Source organism: Styela clava, chromosome 11, assembly GCF_964204865.1.
Source record: "Styela clava chromosome 11, kaStyClav1.hap1.2, whole genome shotgun sequence".
NCBI lineage: Eukaryota > Metazoa > Chordata > Ascidiacea > Stolidobranchia > Styelidae > Styela > Styela clava.
This window is the reverse complement of record NC_135260.1, coordinates 6,590,791-6,610,411: the sequence shown is the minus strand read 5'-3', so window position 1 is coordinate 6,610,411 and position 19,621 is coordinate 6,590,791. Positions and strand designations below refer to the sequence as shown.

At 35.4% G+C, this 19,621-nt stretch overlaps 1 protein-coding gene across 5 annotated transcripts in view; it reads right to left on the bottom strand.

Moving 5' to 3' along the window:
- Positions 1 to 16,668, bottom strand: part of LOC120347448 (receptor-type tyrosine-protein phosphatase delta-like) — a 56,804-nt gene extending 40,136 nt beyond the window's left edge. For 4 of the 5 annotated variants that reach the window (XM_078117712.1, XM_078117714.1, XM_078117716.1 and 1 more), the window contains exons 1-4: positions 16,377 to 16,668; positions 15,838 to 15,906; positions 14,326 to 14,450; positions 13,282 to 13,453 (exon numbers count right to left, since the gene is read on the bottom strand). In XM_078117712.1, coding sequence (XP_077973838.1) covers positions 13,282 to 13,453; positions 14,326 to 14,450; positions 15,838 to 15,906; positions 16,377 to 16,467 — 457 coding nt within the window. In that variant the 5' untranslated portion in view covers positions 16,468 to 16,668. The remainder of the gene's footprint in view (positions 1 to 13,281; positions 13,454 to 14,325; positions 14,451 to 15,837; positions 15,907 to 16,376) is intronic. The other variant, XM_078117715.1, reaches the window with a different exon arrangement.
- Positions 16,669 to 19,621: the final 2,953 nt, after the last annotated feature.

Sequence of the window (19,621 nt, the reverse complement as noted above, 5' to 3'; positions counted from 1 at the left end):
ATTTTCTCTCTGAATTTTGGGTGGTCTAAAAAGTTGGGTGAACAGTACCAAGATATATAGTCCGTAATATGAAACCAAATCACTACCTATCGTCAAGCCGAAGATAATCTTGAAGGCTGAAGAAAATAAAAGAAATAGTAAAAATAAGGGCGGGGTGGCTCACATAGGAGTTGTTGACAGTGTATATGCGGGAATGATGTACTACCATGTAGATTATGAAATGAAACTTTTCACAGCAATGTCTTATGTTTGAGTTTGAGATTGAATGGGGGTTAGAATGCAATACTGTAGATCAAGAGCAACAATTCACGCAAGCACGATATTAAGACGCAAATTTTATGAAAATAAAAACGTCGCAAAATTATGTCGTCACAATTCAAACCAAGCATGGACGATTTTAATGACATTAAACAATGTGTCAACGGATAAAAATATTGACAGAGTTTTTGAAATTAGATATTCGGTTATGTTTACTGTCTGTAGCGTAAATACATTTATAGACTACATCTCTGACACTCAACTCGCGTACTTGAACACCAACTAAATTTCGGGGTCAGATTACCGTCTGGTATCTTTTCGTCGATATTCGGCGTGAATATTTTATTACAAGATCGTTGTTATTAATAGACAAAAAAGGAATTATTCCTTATTTCTCAGCATATGCAGGTCTGTGCCGGAACAAGTTGAATCTATAATTAGTATGAACCCAAAATATAAAAGTGTAAAATTTCATTTTTATTATGTTTTGTTTTCAAATAGTCGAATTTCAAGTCGCGTGCAGCAGGTGTGAACGCTTAGAAAATATAACATGTCTGAGCTGACTGCAGATGTTGTCTGTAAAACCAAATTGGGCGGGAAATATGGAACGATAAACATTTTTATTTTGGTAAATTCAAGAAAATATACAAAATAATATGAAATATGGACTATTTTGATCGCGCAATGGGCTCCACCATCTTCTATATTTATAGCAATGGCATACATACTGATTTTAGACGCTCCAGAAGTATGTGTACCAATATGGAGGTAACTAATTTTGTTCGCCTATTTTACAGCCAGTTGTATACAGGGACTGAATGCTATGGACAGGGGGTATACTCACTTAGCTAACATAGACAGTCCCCGAACCCGTAATAGAACTAAAATATGGAAAATCGGAATAAAATCACGCTTTAACCCTAACCCGGTACACACATTACGTGGGTACCGTTTTCTAAATCAGTTCGTGATGAGTATCATTTTTAACGGGCTGATATTTTGATATCCAACTGTGCCAAGGAAAGTAAATAAATAGTTCAAATCTCACCAGCAAGCCATTACCATTCATACAAATAAAGTAAGAAGTTCCGTTAAACCGCGATATTCAACAAAGCGAGTAACTATTATGATTAGCATTTATTCTCATAATTTCAAAGACTATTTAGAAGAGGGTTTGAATTGCAAATTTCCCCATAAAACCATTTGCATATGGTCATAGGCGATTAGTTCGGTACGTAAGGTCTATATATGGCTTAGTATTTCACACAATCACAAATGAATATCAAGCAGTCTGAACTCTCTAAATCCGGCTGAAGAGGATCCTATTATGCGATATTGGGAGTTGAGTTTTTATGATACTATCACTCATGGTACAGCGAATTAGGCCACTGGCCTTATGACCAATGTCCATCTTAGGAATTTTTTCTTCTTCCCTATGGGATGCAGTCGACAGCTGTTATCAATTACCTTATCGCCAACTGGACTAACAGATTGGCAACTATCGCGCTGAATGAAATCGAAGTCGCCAAAGTAACTAAGCTACTTAACGGATCCATTAATTCTACTAAGGAAAGCGACTTAAAGTCTCCTTTACGATCGCACAAACATGGCCGATGAAATTATATCGTAATATTGCAGTTCATTTGATAAATTGGAAATTGAAAAGAGTTGAAAATATTACTCCAGGGTAGTTGGTATGAGTCGCAAAATGATGTCATCCAATTACATCTCATTATCACTAACAACATTACTCGAATTACTGGTCTATATTGAAAATTATGATTAGAATTTAATAGTCATTGAAAGATATACAAATTGTACTTTTCATTAAATTGATAATGACAAGCAGAATGGAATGGAACAAAATCCGATGTTGGATTATACAAAAAAAATACTTTATTCACTTGGCTAACACAGACAGTCCCGAACTCGCAATGGAACTAAAATAAGAAAAATCGGAATGAAATTATGGCCTAACCCTAACCTGGTACACACACTACGGGAGTACCGGAGTACAATTGATCGATGAGTAAATAGGTGCGGGACAATCATGATAGTGTATGTATAAAAGCAAATATTACTCCAATTTGTTCGCGTTTTCTTGCTATTAATCAAGAGCAACTTCTATGAACCCTTACAAAGCAGTTCCACAGGAAAACAATGCAACTACTTTCAAAGCAAATCTTAACCTGTGAGTCATAAACCGAATAACGATACAGATGTATAGAATTTTTGATATGTTACTCAAAAGTAGGACAATATACACCTGTAGCTGTTCAATTGTCTCGAATTGTTAGAACATACCATCGACCAAAAAAGGGAAGGCGATGTATAATCATGTTATCGCTGTTTTTACTTGATTAATCATAATAACGAACTTTTTCAAATTCAAAACAGAAAGCGATAGCGTGCTGAATTGATGTGAAAATGTAAGAGTCAATTGACACAGGCACCGATGGCATTTACTGGAAACCGGATACGCCTCAACATCCCAACACAACAGCATTCCAGGCATACAACGATAAACATCCATGTCGATTTGGATGAACTTTAGTGGGTAAACCTGTGGTTTTGCTACCATCTGTTGTTGACTACGGTGGGCGATACATGAGCACCAATGGTAAAAATTTGTTGGTCAACAACTACTTCTTAGGTAATTAAGATTTTTGATGTCCGGTATTTCAAGTACAATTGCGGAAATAAAATTGAACTTCCGCATAGGCATCAAATCGTAGACAAAGAAATAAACACACATATTGAAACGGAGAGAAATAATTGTGTATGTATGGTTGCGAGTTGCGACGCTGCTCATTCGAAATATACTTTCAGAAAACCTGCACTCTGGGCGGCTTAAAACAAAATTCACCAAACCTAAGTTCAAATAGAAATTTTCTCTAATGCGTGCGAAGTCTTACAGCTTAATGTTTGAGTAAAAGATCAATTTCGAAACCAGAATCTTCGTGGTTTGAAATTCGTTCCGTGTCTTTGATAACGAGAATCGATTTACTGTGTAAATTCGTTGGTGGGACATAAAATTGAAACCATGATACCCAGTTTAAAAAGTGAAAATTCTTTAAAAACTACAATCGGCGACCGAATCGTAACTTGGAGGGGAAATTGGGCTATATAACCAACTTCAGACATCAAGCTGGGCCACACAAAAAATTATCGAGAACGGCAAGAGAAGAGGATTCGGCTATCGCTTAGCCTTGCAGTAATCAATACATGAAGCAAAGCGAAAGCTTTTAAGCAGCAACAAGAACAGTAAAACGTTATGTATGTTTATTCATGTGAGCACCATTTCTAACAAACTGTCGGATTGCTTGCTGGGGAAAATTTAAGTTTTGATATAGGCCACATCAAACAGCTTGGCAGGCCGGGTTGTAACCCGCTGGCCGCCGGTTGCACACCCCTGGTGCAGGAGGATACAGAATAATAACGTAACTCGTATTCTGACCTTTCTTTTTCAGGGAAAGGATAATATACACAACTCACAACTAGGAACAAAGAAAAATTTATGGCCGACGTCCGAATCATACGCAAAATATAAACCACGCATATCGCTGAAAAGAATTTTGTTTCAACCATAAAATTCCATCAAATTACGTAGAATCGACTATTTACGACATTTCAATCATGTCATCAAGAGATACAACGCACCTGTCGAAATGCACGCACTTGTTATTGAGCATTTCGAGCACTCATGAATACAATCTGACAGTTGAAAATGACTTTATGACCTCATCGCGTGCGCCAGAAGACTCGCTCTGATTCGAATATTTTACATCAGAAGGAGTTCAATAACTGTAAAAATCTTATCATGATATGTTCAAAAGGCGCATAGATATGAAAACTTATGAAAATGATACAATTTTTACAATTCACATCAGTACATTACAAACCGAATCACAAGGCCACGAGACTCCACGGGTTGCACGCCATAAATTTTTGTGACGACAGACATTCATACTCGACAAGTGATCGTGATCGACAAGGGTCAAGCATAGGTGAGTTTATCGGCCCATCCATTGGAATGAGATGGTGCTGCGGTTCGAGTAAAGACACTACACAACCGATACTTTCACGGGAGCACAATGTCAGAGTGCTCGCCCCAATCACGTAAGCAAACGTACCAGGTCGTGGGACCGCGAACGACGTTAAAATAACAAAAACAAGAGCTTTAAACAAAGGCGACTTGAAAAGTTTCATTTATTACTTGCTGTATAATACAGAACGAAGTCTTTGATAATTCGGCACTCCTGAAGTATGTGAACCAAGATGGCGGACATCGAAACGTAGTATGTGTACCAGGTTAGGGTTAGGCCATAATTTTATTACAATTTTCGGTGTCCGCCATCTTGGTATACATACTTCGAGAGTACCGAAAATTCCGATTTTAATTTAAAAAAAAAAAGCGATAAATAGATATTTTATCTTAACGAATCGTTTGTGTAAATGTTTGCTTGAGGAGACAAAGGCAATGTTACAAGCAAATGCTTTAGTGCAGTGCAGTGGTTCGTTCCTCTTCAACCAGAGTTGCGCGGCACCCAAGGGCTCCACAGATTCAGTCCAGGGGTCGCGTAAGTTCCAATTCAAATCCAAGAGTCTATGTATTCGTATATTTATGTTGTTTGAATATAATTAATTGACCTATTAGATTTGCCTCTATAATTAAATTTCAAAAAGCATTTTGTTCTTCCAGTCTTTGAGTTTGCGTTTGTGTATATTTATGATTTATACAACTTTGACAAACAATTGTACAGGAGTTTCTCGAGCATCTGGAAAAACTTCTTAGAATTCGCCGATTACGATATCTTGAATTCGCTTAAATTGAGCGCGAAGTCCGGAAGAGTCATGGTGAATCACACTAACGTTTAATAGACTGAGACCTAAATTGGATGTATAGTATATACATTCGTTTACGCATCTGTGAATACGCGGCAAAATAAGACGAAAATTGGTTATGGTGGCAATCATGAATGGCCCGAGTCTGCAATGATTTGTGGAAGAATTTTAACCAACTTTCAACAGATTCTGTCCGCTCTGACTGTGAGAACATAAAATAATGATGCAGTCGAAACGAGAAAGTTCGAGAATGCTTTTGTTATTCCTCTACGCCAAAATACACGATTGTAATTTTTATAGGGGACGATGTCGCAGTTTTTTTATTTAAAAACAGCTCGGAGAATTTTATTTTGATTTTTCGAATTTCGATGTCAAATTATATCTATTTCGGTAAAGGTACGAGCCGAAATATTGACAATTTCAGTAATATGAATCTCATCTATATATATTATTCTAACTTTGAGATGTATTTATAATATATATATGTCACTGAGAAGAAAAAAACTAAATAAATTGACATTCGCATTGCATTTAATTTTACTAAAAACACAAAGTGGCCATTTTCAATCACGGATTTTCGAAGTTGACAAGGGCGGTCGTGAACGCAAATAACCACGGCCAATTTTCCGAGAAGTTCGGGTCCGCTGGGGAAAAACTAATACGAAAAGCGACCTATACAGACATAAAATCGAAACTAATTCAATGAAGTCTTCCTGCGGATTCCAAATTAATACTTTAATGGAAAGGACAGGTTTTGATCCCAGCGAAAAAACTTTAAAAACAATGTCTCCGAGAGACATAAAAGATGGTTTTTCGTCAGGTATGGAACGTGCATGTATCAAAGTCCCAACGGTGCTTTTTATCTCCAAGGCGGACGTGGCCGAAACCACCCTCCAGGATACGCTTAGGCGGGAGTACACGAAACGATTTCTCCCGTATTCCCTAATTGCATTAAGCAACAAGACTAATTGCCTTTAAAAATGCAAATTCAAATTCGTTTGCTTTCCTTACAGAACTTTCAAATAATTTCTGTTAGATTTATTGCTTATTAAATAAAATATTCAGACGGAACACAAACTCGGGGTCACGTAAAAAGGACATGACATCAAAAATTAAAGCCAGTTAGTTGGATAAAAGTGAAAAAAATATATAAATAGTTAAGGATGTATTTTCTCCTATATTGTTTTAAAATAACAACTACTGGCCTATGGCCGTTAATTTGTTACGAATATACATTACCATAACATGAAAAGACAGCACATATGCTTTGTTCCCACGATGCTTCAGTCAAATATGACAATTGAAAATACACAGGCTAAGCTTGGTATAGCGGTATTTTACAATATTAAGAGCGAATTACCTATTCTTCAAACTTTTTTGGGAAGCAAAATGGGGTGTCGGGGCAGGGCGTGTCGGTCTATCATACGCCATTCTGTTTGTTGTGACAATCATGTCTGTTAAACGAACCACGAAATTAGGCGGGATCACAAAGAGGTCGCACGAAGGATGTCTTTTCCCAGTAATGCTTCATGCATTCAAGGAAAGTATGTAACATTAAAAGATTGTTTTGTGTACGCAAGTATCTATGGTGATATGCAACTTGTGTGCTTAGTAATAAAGTGTCGGGTTCCTCCCAAATGAACTTTCAAAATTTGAAATTTCAGCTTGCGTATTTCTTTGCAGATTTCTCCTATTTTTACAAACACTAAAACGTCGATGGCGTCTGAATTTTGAGTTTTTATGTATCATGGGCGTTTACATTAGAAGGCAGTTAAATTATTTAACTATTTTCCCACAAATACACTTGTCAAAATACGGACCATTAAACCGTAAAAAGCAACTCTATTGAATGAACGCTCGTTCGGTCATCCTATGTCCGGTCACACGGGTATTGTGGACAGTTGGTCACAAGAGGGAAAACTTATTTTAGACGTATTTTAGAATGACATCGTTTTTGAGAAGCCACGCCGACAGTGTTATTTGTAGACTTAGATAATACATACATTGAAATGAAGACCGAATTTTTGCAATGACGAGGCCGATTGGGCAGCAGGCTCTCGTGTAACGACAATTTGTTGTTGCCGCAGGAGTATACGGTCACTCTGTGAGCGGACATTGTCAATGTAGCTCAGGTGCTACCAGGTCTAAGGTGACTACCGGTGGTCATTAGCAAGATTCGTGGAATTTATTTTACGTGTTTCCTACGTGACATTGATGTACTTCTGTAGAAAACTCATTAACATGCCGACAATTTGGCGTCGGTGAATGTAAATGTATAAAGAAAATGCAAACATGGTCGGTTCGTTGGGCTAAATAATCAGAACATAAGTTAATAAGGTCGCGATCACGCTTTGATATTGGAAACAGTAAACGAGTCATTTGTCAGTGTTAAAAATTGCCATTTTGAGCAGTTAGAATAGTTTAAAATAAATGTCTTTGTTTTAATTTTGTATCGAAATGGACAAAATATTCATGAATTGTAAGATGGAAAAGATACCATGCGATAATTAACCACAAGGCTATAACTTCAAAATAACCACATTAATTCCAACAGACTTCGGCAGGGCCAATCCACTTCATTAAAAGATCTTCGAAATTACCTCATTTACACAATTATCACCTTGCTATAATAATTGGCTGGAGCGGCACGACAGATGTGGTTTAGTTAATCAAATCCTAAACCTTTGAACATATAATTCCCATTGCATCATTGATGATTGGTCGAAAACGTAATTGAGTAGATTTCACCAACTGTAACCCTTAATGCTCGCCTTATATAGTGTTCATGAGTGGGATATTCTCATCCAAAACTTGGAAGTTGTTACTGTTGAATGTTATACAAAGTTTTGCAACTTTTCGACTGCGTGCGTAAATGATATAACTAGCTAAATGCGTCAAAATTCTCTATGATGAATAAATCACATACGGTGGGAATTAAAATCGATTTATTGGGAAAATGACTCGAGGGATATGATAAGTTTAATCTAATAAACAAATACGGCGAAAAAAATACATGATAAATATATTTCAAAGGAGAAGTTTCTGACCAATCAAAAAAGGCCAAAAAATTGTATTCGCAAATGTCAACAAGAAAGGGGCCAGGGACTACGATTTAATCTCGATCATACAAGATGATATGAAGTGACATGGCGCGCCTATTCCCAGATAACAAATGAACATATAGACATTTAGAGTTCCTGCTGAATTCCTGACACCTCAATGTTCACACAATTTTTATTAGATGTGGAAATTTACCTGGAACCGAATTTTTCTGACTTATTGTAGGCTTTGCTCTAGACGGGATAAGATCAATATAAGTGAGTGTATTGTTTGCAGGTGGGTGGGTGAGGTACTCGCTTCAATGATATCACAGTCTAAGATCAGTAGACAAAAACCAACATCCCAAAACATCATTGTCATCCAAGAAATATTTCATGAATCATTTAATGGATTATGATGTAATAGGAAACAAAATGAGAATTACCATATAGTGCCCCATAGATAAACTGGAACCTGGATAAGTCACCCTTATACCGTGAATAGGTGAGTGTTGCCAGAACTTTGATGTTTTTCCATCGAAGAATAGAAAACGGTAAACAGAAACTATCGTAAGACCACGCCTAGTGTAAATAGCGAGATGATAAAACATGCTAATGTGAGCAAATCTTCCATATATTTGAAATAACAGTGAAACAGTTCAAGCAAAACACCGAATCAAAATAAGATTTGGATTGAGTGTAACAACTAACTGAAATTTTACTTTAACGGCAAAATCAATAGGAGTGTTTGAAATTGGAAAGATCATCTCAATATGAACAAAATAGAATGTCGTGTATAAGTAGAACGCACTGTTAAACTTGATATTAAAATTGATTTTACATCACAAATGCTTTGCCAATAACATTAATAAATGGTTCATCATAAAAAAAAAACTTTCAACATTTTCGATGCCAGTGTGCGGAAGTAATGCTGGGTGATTGCCGTCGTGTAGTTAATTTTAAACAAAATTGTAAAATAGAAAAGTGTGACCTCGGTGTTACGCTAAATCGATATCTCAAATTTTAACAAACCAAATATTATTCAATGGATTACTTTGATGTAAAGCCACACCATGGAGTCACCATTAGGCGAGAATTAAAAAGGAGATCGCTTTATAATGGCACTGGGACAAGATGTATACAGATAGGACGGTACCCTTCTATTACCCATGGTTCTGACGCCAAGAAGTCGATGTCTAATCCAATGGGGAGTATCTTGTCACAATGAGTTTTCTAAGTGAAAGGATGGAAGATACGATGTAATGTCGTCTGAACATTTCGTTTGATGAATTATTCAGAGCACTGTTAACATAGATGTATTATAAAGGGCAGCATTGTTGCGGTTGAACGTATCACTAAGTTCATGAAAACAGTTTGAATTCACCATATTACTAGCTTCACCAAAGTGGTATACCGTTTTGGCACAAAAAGTTTCAGGAATTTGCAAAATAAAATGGCGTTCGGTGGAATTGATATGGAAAAATACATTACGACAGAATAGCCGAAATGGGTGGCAAAACTTGATGTTTTATTCATGTTGCATGAAATGAGGTAATGGGGGTGGAATATATGTTGAAGCAAAGTTCGAAAAATCATCGTCGATTTTATTTAGAACTCAAATTGCGCTCAACTCTGATACTGGGGGAGTAATCTAAACAATTACAAAACATATAGTCGTATTCGCAATTGCAGCCAGACGGCAGGAGTCACGATATAATTATATTATCGGAAAAGCTACACTTCACTCAATATGCTACGTAAAATAACAGCATAAGATCAACAATACGTCACAATGTACGTTTCAAGAGACTGGTGGAATTCGCTTGGGCGTTAAATAATAAAAACAATTCAACCTCAAAACTTATCAAGGGCTCTTTATAGAGCAATTATGGTGACGTGGAAAGTCATTGTTTTGTGAAAAATGTGTCGATTCTTTTGTTATTTGGTTTCAGAAAAATTTTAATTTTGCTATAAATAAAATTCCCATACAATTGAGAAATCTGTACAATGATTGATTGAACACATTTTGATTGGTTCTGGAACCTGGGAAAAAGAAGAAAACCTGAATAGGAACGCTGTGACATCTAAGGCTTCCGAGATATTTCATTCAATAATGCTATAAGGGCACTGTACAATGGGAATACGTTATGCAGTCGAAAAATGAAAAGGGGCTAATTGAGCTATAGTTCCGGGGATTCAGATTCCGCTAGATTTACGACACCGTTGTTTACATTTGCGGAGAAACTATCTACGAAAAAGTTAATTGTCGAATTCAATGTTTGAACTAACTCCGCAATGTAAATTTGAACACCGACCGAATCAAACATTACATTGACAAAGAAAATCTCTATTTCTATGAATAGAGACAGTGAAAGTCCAGCACACGCCTGTCTATATTTGCATTCCCATAAAATTAAGGGCGTTGTTGTAAAGCTATGCATATTGGTTGCTCAATCCTGCACCCCTAATGCCGCTAAAAGCATTTGCAACGTGCAGGAGTGAATTTTAAACAGTGCAACAGAATGAGAAGATCTAAAACATGACTCTATTCAATATGATTTCAGCACGGGGTTTCCGTCGAACAAAGCGCGTGCGGTTCATATTATGAGCTGTAACATAGATGGTACTCCCGTAGTGTGTGTACCAGGTTAGGGTTAGGGCATAATTTCATAATATTAGTTCTATTACGAATTCGGGGACTGTCTGTGTAGCAAAGTGACTATACAAGCCCATATGTTTCAGTCCCTTTACACAACTTGATGTAAAGTAGGCGAACACAATAAGTTATCTCCATATTGGTACACACACCCAAGGAGCGCCGAAAAAGAAGTGTTGGTTCTTTTGCCGAACAGTTGAATGTTGTGGTATTTTAATATAAGTAATAACTTCGACAACACGAAATGATATGTCCAAGCTTTTTCCATGAGCAGGGTAAATGTGTACATACATAATTCAGGAAAATGGAAAACGTCGATTAATTGTTGAAATATTTCCGGAATGACTCATAAATGGTAATCTAACAATGCTATTGGGATTCTGGGGCGAGTAATCCACGGTTATACAGATCTTGTTGTCGCTTTTTATAAGAAATTTCTCATAGGTGGGACCAAATAAATCTATCGTAGATGATGATCTTATCGAAATGGTTGTTATACACGCTCTGCCAAAATCGTAATGTTTATCGATTCTTGTAACTTTGAACGCCAAAAACTATAACTCGATACGATGCTTAGATATTATATTTAGCACAATCAGAAAATGCACAATCTCTTTCCCGCTAATATTGTGCGAGAAACTGTTACTTTCGTAGCGTTTTATTATCTCGAAAATAGGCAAATTACTTATCATTGAAATGAATGGGGTGATTCAATTTCTTCCTGTCCGTGACCTGGTTGATTGAATAAAGAAGGGCATGAATATTCAATGAATGAATGAGTCAATCCTGATTACTGATTTATTCCCGCCATTTTAATAGAATAGTTTACAAAGACATAAATCGAATAGAAGCAGGGTCAAACACATCAATGTATTTACGGTTACGATCGTAAAATGAGGCAAAGAGTGCTGGATGGTCTGCTGAAGCCATACGAGTCGCAAAAAATTAACGAAGTGCGATCTGGACTTACGACAAAACAATAGGAATAAATACCCTTATGATAAAACAATTGAAATAAATACTCTTAAGTACGTTCGTGTGAACTTGATAAACCCCGGATGCACAGCGGGAAGCCTGAAAGTCATGTTTGTCCGATTTCTGTATTCATGAACTGACCCCCAACATCGTAAAAAGCGGGATGTCAATGTTAGTGCCGCTGTGATAATTTACGTTCCGTTCACGGTAGGTTGCTCGTTAATTGACGTTAGAGAACGGTGTTTATATCTCGGGGCGAAGGCCAGGTGATCGTAACGGTTTCGCGGAAACCGTACGTGCATTGAAAATCGCAGAATTTGAATTTGAATTTCGTAAAATAAAAAAACTTTGATGACATCTGCTAGATTTTTGCTCGAAAACTGAAACAATCTAGAATCTAGATGAACGAAGTAGAATATAAAAACCGGTGGTTCTGAATGAAACAAAACCAGAAACTATTTGTAAAATTAAAAAACGACGACAACGTATTATACAAACATTGATTCCGAAGTGTCACCGGAATGTTTTGGAGTAGCGCATTCCAATGGGATTATTGGTTCATATTTCAATACTTGACAGTGACGTAGGCCACTTCTAAACACTGAATACACAAATTCCAACAATAAAACTCACAACATTCGCCAGAAATACATATTCGAGTCATTGAATTTTAATTTCAATATTTATGAATAAAAATACCATTCCAACATTTTCGAACCATCTAAAATCTGACAATTGTTTTCTGTTTTCATACTATATACCGAGCAATCCTTTTCCCAAATAACTAATCATATTATGTATTGTTTTAAACAATCAGGTAAATCCGTGATAATAGCCTTACTAGATTATAATATCCAATGCCATATCCTTTATTTTGGCACATGGCGCCTATACCAGTAATATATTGAATATTAATTGAATACAATACATAATATGGCGCGATGTACAGCTATGAAACGAATCCGTGGATTGCAATCTCGATGCAAAATTATGTATGTAAAACTGCTATGAATTTTAGATGACGCGGCGTCAAAATTTGGCACAAATTCTTTTTAGCTAACAATGTGGTTTACTATTTTGCGTCTATAAAATGAGCAATGTACCCAGGAGAAACGTTTGTGCGGTTAAAAGTTCAGTCAGTTAAAAGCTCTCTACAGCAGCTTGGAGTACTGTTACGGTCCACATGGATTAGGTAACAAAAATATAAAGCGCTTCACAATAAAAAGCTATTGAAAGCAACGATGCCAATGTGCTACTCGTTGTCTCATTGTTTCTCATGTCACGCGAACGTCCCGACTCCAATCCGTAATGAACAGAAGGAATTTCGAGGAGTTTCAAAACAACTTCTTAATAAACTGTTGAAATGAAATGAGACTTAACTAAATTTACTTTTGGCTGACTGTAAGATTTGCTACTAGATTTTTAATGAGGTTTGCAATTATAAATCGCCACGAGTAAAGCCGACGACTGTCCTTGCCATTTACAATTTAAAAGAAACCTAAAACATACCTGTTACAATCTCAATTCTTGCAGCAGCTGAAATTTGTCCAAGTTGATTGCTTGCAACACAGGTGAAATCAATTGGTGTTCCCTTTCTTGATTTAATTTGTTCAACCCACAGCACAGAACCAACTCTATCTTTTTCTGTGTAGTGTGAAATCTCAAACCGATTTTTAGAAACCTAAAAAATTATTTTAAAATAAAGTTAGAAAGGTAAGCTCAACAATTATTCACAAAATATCCATGGCCATCACTTTACCTGACTAATTAAATATCCAATTTGTACAAAGAGCAATAATGTGTTAATGTTTTAAGGTTAATCTGTGCTCTTTGATGTGGTAAGTCTAAAACATGTTCCATGTTTTCAATCACATAAATAAGTACAGCAATATATTAAATATTGTCATAGAGGTGGGAGAATTGATTGCTAAGCAAAGAACAATAATGATAATTTTAAAAGCATGTTTTGGTGTCATACTCTATTATGACTACCATGAAACATTTGACTTATTTTAGAAAATTTATATTGAAACTGAAATATAGATGAATAAGTGGGACATACTGATAAGAATGGAGCCGATAGGTAAGTGAATCATTCACAAAATGTAAACATAGCCGCCATCTGGTTTATGTACTACTTTTCTGTAACTCTAGTGAGATGTGTTTCTCATAGACAGATCTAATATTAAGCAATTTCATATTGATGAGATAGATCGAAATATTATGAAATTATGGAAACAAACATACAACACAGTGAGGAAATTTATTGATTTATTCTATTCAGTCTAGTCTATTTATAATGGGTATTTAAAAGCAAAACCCTTTATTTAAATAAAATATCAAACAGTTCAGTTCAAAACAATTTAGTATCGAAACTAGTTTGATATTTTGGAATTTTGGATAATTATAGATATCTTATTATTTAATTAGTTAACAGGACAAATTTGATTCTTGAGTAACTTGATTATAAAAATAACAGCGCTTTTGAATGTCAAATAACTTGAATCCTTTTTTTTTGATATTTAATTTTGACAAAAATATACTATCGTTTACCTCTTTCTCATTTCTCTCCCAAGAAATTCGAGGTTTTGGACTTCCTGTTGCTTCACATGTCAATGCCAGGATTGTTGATTCAACTGCAACCTGACTGACTGGTGCAGTAACAATCACTGGTATGGCTGTTGGAAACAAAACATTTGCAATTGGTTATTTGTGACAAAAAAACAATAACAACGAAGTATGGCTAAAATTCAAGAACATGCATTCAAAATGAATATCTTATATGGTAAACCAATGATTTTTAGAATATTTTTGTCCGCATATTTGTCCATCCTAAAATAAAAATTAACGATGATCCAATACAACAGAACATGGGCTTCTCTCCAACCATCGAAACTTTGCATAAAGATTTAGTGGTTTGTTCTATAGTTAGCCTCGTGCCAATTTGAATTGCACTTAATAGATTCGAAAATATTTTGGAAAACATTTGAATTTTTATTTTGTTTTATATTAATTATACATAAATGAATAAAAAAGTAAATCAAAGCAATACATGGAAGATTGCTTATAACAGTAATACATGCTTTAGAAATACTTTTGTGAGGCAAATTCAAACACGTTCATTCTAAATCTTTTCTATTCATCCGTCCACTTACTCAATTGCATGCTTTACATAAACTCACATTAAACCAGGCTTTAACACACAATTTGTTTTGGATACGAAGATGCATAAATTAATTGTCTTATATTAAAAGTTATTAAGATTTGAAAAAATTTCTCTGGTATTGCATATTACCGTATATGACCTCGATTGCATACTGCTTGTTTGAAACACTGCACACAATGAAAAAACTTGAAAGAAAAATTCTAAACCTATCTAGGTAATTTTTTTAGCTATCAAGTTACGGTTATGACATCAACTCAGAATGGAGAATAGTAGTAATATTCCTGTCTGGACTAAGTTATCAATTCATATGGATGTTGTTTTATCAAATACATGCAACTTGGGTAATCAGAAATCCCAATATACCATTACATATCATACATGCTACATTTCAACATGAAAAAATTCACATTCATTTCGATTTCAATTCCAAAATGCAAGGAAATATTATTATTATTATTGTAGTGCTCTATGTGGCTGACTGAAGCTTGTAGTGACCGTTTAAAGTCGGAATAACAGTTAAGTTACGATTTCCAAATTACAGTAATTTTATAAACAGTTGTCCGTAAATCGTAATGTTTCATTTCTTTAGCCCATAAAACTCGCTGAGTGAGGAAAAAATTGAGATCACAAGGTTTTCTCCAAATCTAATAGTATACACTATTGTTGAAAAGAACATTCTGATTGCCATCAGAAATTTAGTTCTTTGTGATTCGATTGGGGAAACCGAAATATGAATATTGACTACAACAATATCCCCAAAAATTGGAATGACATATTGCATTGCTATTTGACTCTGTGGATTCCGTTATAACTATTCAGTTTTATTGTAATATGACGTGCAAATGGACATGAACAAATATCATTCAGATTGCTTGCACACATCAACATATTTATATTACTTTTTGTTATTAGGCCACCAAGGATTCCTGCAGGCTGTTGCGCTTGATAATATGGAACTGGTAGAATAGCTGTCAATACATTAAAATATGGCAACAAACTGGTAGGATAAAAGATACATAACCAGTGACTACCAATGTAAATGATCAGTAAGATATCGCATATTGATCATTTTTAAAGTCAAATGTATTACAACTTATTCTTGATTGTTAGCTCTAAATCCGGCTCTCAACAAGCAGCCACTGTTGTCTGCTATGCAACTGTGGTTGATAACAAAGAATTTCCAAATGTGACATTGTCTATTAAATTAGCTGTAGTCTGGAAAAGCCATCCATTTGGAAAGGGTGTTTTCTGATAATATCTTCATCCTAAATATTTTAAAAAGCCCATACGTATTCTTGAAAAAACAACAATTTTCTAAATTCTACAATTAAATCCAATTCTTCAATTTCATTAATACAAATTGATGTTTCTTGTTTGTACAAATGGATATGTCATAATATTATGTCAAGAATAATGAGAAGTAACACCGGATACTTACATCCACGATTCTGTCTTCGCCTTGGTTTGTTGGACAATACACATGTTGCCAATAGGCACATTAATGTGACCTTTGTCACCCAATGGGCCATAGTTTTAGACACTTTTTACTTTTGTATCCTTCTGATTTCAGTTTTAAAGATGCGCTTCTGTTATAATAATCTCCCACTATGGCTCAACATATCCAAAAATAGACAAGTGACGAATTGTCAACCTTAAGGGTCAAAGGTTACAAGAGTACAATGGTAAGCCTTTCAATTGTTATGATAAGCTCTGAAAATTGAATGAGATACATGATATCATGTGAAATGAAGTACAGTTATGATTATGAACGTAATAAGGACGTATGCTAAATGGGGCCCACGTTCGACCAGCCAGTAATGTGGACAATAATACAAACTCAAAAATTTCGACATTTAAGGTATTCAACACAGCTGAGTAAAAATAAATTCAATGTACTGGGACCAGTCTAGGCTACAGAAAGTGATATGCAACGCCGTGGGAAAGGATCGATGCGGGAATAGATTTCGGCCACATGAAAGCGTAAGGTCGTCGATGGTTGGTTCAACGCAGGCCACAAAATACAGTAACGTACCGTCGGGTCGGCGAACGCAAGTAATGATATACAAACACGCCTCTCTTGAGTAATTATAGTCTTTGATTTGAAAGTTTAGGACTTTGAAAACGTTCGCGAAGCAAGCAATAAATAATTCAGAAATTCAAACAAACAGATAATATTGTTTAATTGAATTAATATTTCGTAAATTATAATAATGCCAATTAAAGGTTGCAATTGAGAAGGTATTCGTGACATTTACTCAAAGCAAGGCCGCTCAGAAATATAGGAGATTGATCTATCTGAGTGAAGTTACCGGCGACCACAACAGCGCCAAGAGCTTCTAAAAATATAAATCATTATAGTATAGAATTGAGCGACGGTAAATATCGTTTGCCGCGGGACTTACAGAAGCGGTAAAACTAAAACAATAAAAGACAAGCATTAATAAATACGCATAAAACTATTTTCAAGTTTAAGCATGACACGCTCCGTCTTTTGTATTATGAATTTTAACTTATTTATGCATTCGACCTCCATTAGGTTAACTGTCGGTGGTGGTTAGAAAATCTAATGTACATCTAAACATCCTCTGTCTCAAGAAAAGTGCATATGACACAGAGAAATTAACCCATTTCCTACACCAGGACCACCGAAGCCGAGGTATAGATATCACGTTGAATCTCACTAAATCGATATATCGAGCGACGGGTGCAGGTCCTACCGCGCTTGAATAATTCATCAGCCCGCGACAGTACGGGACGCGACCCGGTAGTGCACGAGTACTCGAACCCTCTTCTCGTTTAATTTGTCAGTGGAGATGCCAAAGATCCTGAACCGGGACATGAAAATAAGATTAGGAACCTCCATTAGCTCTAATGGAATTACAACTGAAACGAAACTTATTTTTCTACTTTGGAAAATATCTTGTTTTCATTTATGATAAGTTTGACAGGTCTAATAACGCTAATGCAAATATGACAGCCTGGAACTCAACTCCGCATATTGCAATGCATATATGCTTTGTCAGTATAAAATATAAATATATATTCCCGCTTTCATCATATTCAATCTCGTATGTACAAACATAAAAACAATGTCATTAGTAAAGCAACAAAAATGAAAAAGTACCGAAAACCGTCCTCAAGCGACGCAGCAGTTTCACGCGGTAGCATTTATACATAACATTGAAAACTCGACTAAACTAATACATAATTTTACCATATCAACTCAGGGCCATGAAAAGGATTGGAGCTGTGGTCTTCAATCTCCAACGGAATAGTGTACGCCGAATGTGGTCTTATCTCAACATAAACAATACCTCAAAAACTAGATACACTTCACTATTCTAAACGGTCACACGGTTAATTCATTAATATGAAGGCAGTCGTAGTACATTATCCGCACTCATACCAATCGTGTGCCAATATAAATGATTAACATAGCTACCTATCTTCCGTGCCAATAACTGAACCTAAAATTATACATAGGTAAAACATATGTAAGCCAAGCACTAACTTAGAACGCAATAATAGCTACGCTTCTGTCGACTCATTCCCGACGAACAGCGAAACGAGACGGTCGAGTGAATAACAACGGAGTATTGTCGGCGACGGCGTTACGAGAACTTTTTTCGCGTCGGACAAAGCTCAAGCCATATCGCGTCTCATGAAAGCTAATCGCCTAAATGTAGGTCAGACAAATCAGTAAAACAAAGAAAAAGTGAAACAAAGCTTTAATCAACCTATGTATAATGCTTGTGCCAAGAAATGAAATGTAAATAAAGTTGGCCCTATGCGGACTAAAAAATATTAAAAAAAAATCGAAAAAGATTGCCTGTATTTCAATTCACTTTCACTATGTGTTTTTTTTTTTATTTAAAAACATCACTTTTTATACACATGATAACATATAAATACAATTGCACTTAAAAAAAATGAATTCATGATAATTTTCCATTTTTTACATGATTCGACAGTTTACATATTTTAGTTGCAATAATTTTTTTACAATTGAAAATACCGTTTTTCATATATAAAAATTAATCAAATTGAGGCATCTCATTACGTACTTTACATTTATAAATATAATATCTTGCACTTAGTAAAACACAGTTTATACCTTGGTTTTGCCCTACCCCCAATAAAATTTCTTTATATGTCAGATTAAGATTTAACCCATATTCAACAGTTAGCCATGCATTGACTATATCCCAAAATTCTTGCACTTTGTGCTTGCTAAATTCTCCAATGTGCGATAAACTAAGCGTTTTTCAATTTCTGTGCTTACTTCGAACGAGCGTTTAGAATCAAATTTTTTTTAATGAGTTGTATTAAAGCGGAGAACAAAAATAAAACAAATACGTCAAGTATTTCAGGAAACACTCCAAGTAATTTATGCTGTCATAATATGGCGGTGGGATAATAAAAAATAACGGACAGATAGGGATATCAGGTGTAGTTTTGTTCCTCAGAAGATTATAAGTCACACATATGAAACGAAATGCCGGTCGGATTTACTTTCAGCTACTAACTGCGTAATGATTACGCTTTATATAAGCGTTTTTTATGTATGTACTAATATGTTCTGACTAAAATCGTACTTTTTTTATTAGTAATTGCAAAAATAGTCTTTTATATGAGAATATTTGATCTGAACATTCCCGTAGGCGATTGAGATCAATTTCAATA